At 38.7% G+C, this 3346-nt stretch overlaps 1 protein-coding gene across 1 annotated transcript; it reads left to right on the plus strand.

Moving 5' to 3' along the window:
• The first annotated feature begins 1396 nt into the window (after positions 1–1396).
• Positions 1397–2959, plus strand: LOC104620141 (gap junction alpha-9 protein-like). Its single transcript, XM_010286269.1, has one exon. It carries the CDS (start codon positions 1397–1399, stop codon positions 2957–2959), a length of 1563 nt encoding a protein of 520 aa, XP_010284571.1.
• The last annotated feature ends 387 nt before the right edge of the window (positions 2960–3346 follow it).

Below are 3346 nucleotides of genomic sequence, written 5' to 3' on the forward strand. Positions count from 1 at the left end.
AACTTTTTATCAGACGCCGCAGATCTTTAATTTAACACATTTTTGTAAAGAAAGGTATGTTTTATTTTTAATTTGCCATTTGTATTTCATTTGTTTATCTTCAAAAAATGTCTAACTTGCCTATTTGTATACCTATTTGCAGGAGTATTTTCATGCTTAGTGTGCTGCTTTAACATAAAGTTTCCTCTATAATCATGGGTATTGTGGCTGTAAGACTGCGCCTTCCATTTGATTTCTTAACACTCCTGTTTTACAGGGTGAAAATGAATCCCATTTGAAGAGAAAATACTGTGTTAAACCACCATTATCCTAAAAAAAAATCAGAATATTCTGGTTTTAGTATAACTGAATTCTATTGAATTGTACTATACATACAATGAAAAGGTAGATCTACAGACATACTGGTTATCCCCGCACATAAAAAATAAAAATATTTTTGTTAGTGTATACAATAACATAAACGCTGAAAAGGAATTTAAAATCTTGTCCACAATGTAGTATCCTGTAACGGAAAAAGAAACAAACATACAAACATACGAAGGAAAGGCGAGATGTGTGATTACACACATATATTACCAGTTTATCTGTATTCAGATGATAATCATTTGGGCAAATGCTGGTAGAGAATTTGTGCATAAATCATATATTTTTCACAGAATCAGGGCCAAAGCACCACTCGACACTGAGGCGCTCCGTTCTGTATTTCAAATACAGGTATCATTGATCAGAGGAAACTGGACCAATTCCAGTGATTCTATTTTTTTGTTTATCATTGACATCTGCAAACAAAAAGCAATTGTCTGTGCCAAATTATATGCTTAAACATACTTTTTTATTTAACAATGCAATTTTAGTGAGATGTTTTATTCCCTCTTGAGTTCCTTTGTATGATCAATTTTGGCTGCGAAACAGTAATTGGACATTACCACACCTACAATGTGGGGCTCGTAACATCTGAAAAGGAGGACAGGGAAATATTCCTCTAACTTCATAAGCGTCCTAAATATAAACATACCGCTCTCCCACTGCTATTGGATGATGGGTCAAATGGACTCCATAATGCTCTTAAAATCCCACTTCAAGTCAGGCACCTTAGTTTCCACTGATTTGATGCCAACTGAGGGTGCTTAATACCTCATAGTGATGTGCTTATCAGGATGTCTTTTACTGATAAATTAGACACGGGTGGATAATGCACTTCTCCATCTTGTAGATGAGAGAGAATACCTGGATTATAAATGAGCAATGGGTCATGTTGCCATGGTTACAATGTGAGATATGGTGTTTTTTCCCAATGTCATTTTTTTTGTAATGCGTTAAGGAAGGACTGCAGCTTTTTTACAATATTTGATATTTTTTCTTTCATCCGCTTTAGTGTTAAGATGGCAGAATAACCATGGGAGACTGGAATTTCCTTGGAGGCATTTTAGAGGAGGTCCACATTCATTCCACTATTATCGGAAAGATTTGGCTAACAATCCTTTTCATATTTAGAATGCTTGTCCTTGGAGTGGCAACTGAGGATGTTTGGAACGATGAACAGTCAGAATTTATATGCAATACTGAGCAACCTGGTTGTAGAAACGTGTGCTATGATGAGGCCTTTCCCATCTCTCTCATAAGATACTGGGTCTTGCAAGTTATATTTGTGTCTTCCCCTTCCTTGGTGTATATGGGTCATGCCTTATATAGACTAAGAGCCTTGGAAAAAGAGAGGCAAAAAAAGAAAGCTCAGGTAAGAGTGGAACTCGAAAGCACTGAATTAGAAATGACTGAAGATCGGAAAAGGCTGGAGAGAGAGCTCCGGCAATTGGATCAAAGAAAGCTAAACAAAGCACCCCTGAGAGGCTCTTTGCTCGGCACCTACGTGATACATATTTTCACCAGATCTGCACTGGAAGTCGGTTTTATGATTGGGCAGTATCTTCTTTATGGCTTTCATCTAGATCCCCTTTATAAATGTCAGAGAGATCCATGTCCAAACATTGTTGACTGCTTTGTATCTAGACCAACAGAAAAGACCGTATTCATATTATTCATGCAATCAATAGGGACTGTATCATTGCTTTTAAATATCCTAGAAATTATCCACCTAGGATTCCGAAAAATTAAAATGGGACTCTGTGGGCAGAATAAAAACAAGGGCGACCCCGACAATTTCTATGTAAACAAATCTAAGAAATACTCTGCGCTACCACGCTCTTCTTTGGGAATATCCACCACCCCTCAAAAAACTCTTCCTTCTGCACTTAGCAGTTATACCTTTGTAATGGAAAAGCAAACTGACACTGCCGCCTACCCGGTTCTAAATTCTCCTCCCGTGTTTCAGTCTGCACAAAATAACTGTACAGAAAACAGCAGCAATTACACCCTTCGCAATCAGGAACATAAATCGCCAAAGAAGAGGCCAGCTACAAACGCTTTAGACAATCAGACTCAAAATACTAGCACAAATAATAATGAAGGCTTGCATGGCGAGCTCGGGACTGAAGTGCATGATGCTCAAAAAGAAGCTGAAAAGAAACATTTCCTTGTTGGTACTCAGAATGCAGATGTAGCTTTGAGCACATGCTTGAGAAGCTTAGCTGAAATGCCATCTCAAACTTCACTGCAACCCGATACAACTTTTCCTATCACCAGCTTCAGAAGACAGCATGGAATCAGTTCATCTTGGAACTGCTCAGCCATGGTTGAGAGCGCAGGAGCTTCAACAAATTCTCTTCCGAAGAACAACAACAGAAGACAAAGCAGTTTCAGTGCAAACAAAGCCCAACCTCCTTGCAATGCTGACATAAAAAACCCTAGCCTACCAGACACTCCTGACTCTACAGGGGAGGTGAGCTCAGAATCTAAACAGAGTAGAAACTGCGACAGTCCTAAGCCTTTCTCTCTGTCTAGGCGACTGTCGCTGTCAAGTAATACCAGCAGCAGGCGTGCCCCCACTGATCTTCAAATATAGTGTGAGTTAACCCATGACTCCCACTACTCAATGGTGGGATAATTACTGAACATTGCAGCAGAAGCGAGACCTATTTATAGGAGTAGCTAAATCGTGCGACTTTAACCAGCTGTTTCACATAGATAGAAACGTTATGTAGCCCTTTGAATATTAGCTAAGTAACTTTTAAACAGTCTCTTTACTTCCTTTGTAATGAAAGGGGGGCTTAGACCTCAGCGTATAAACTTCTACACTACCCTTGCAGCTAAAAATAATACATCATGTTAAGTCCACGTATTAGGAAGAGTCAGGCACAAAATCACAGCTGATCCTATCTGAACTGAATAAAAGTAGAAGACAAAATTTGCAGTCTAAGAACATATTTTACAAAGGCCAGTAAATGAAATT

The sequence above is a fragment of the Phaethon lepturus genome, unplaced genomic scaffold, assembly GCF_000687285.1.
Source record: "Phaethon lepturus isolate BGI_N335 unplaced genomic scaffold, ASM68728v1 scaffold3544, whole genome shotgun sequence".
Classification (NCBI taxonomy): Eukaryota; Metazoa; Chordata; class Aves; order Phaethontiformes; family Phaethontidae; genus Phaethon; species Phaethon lepturus.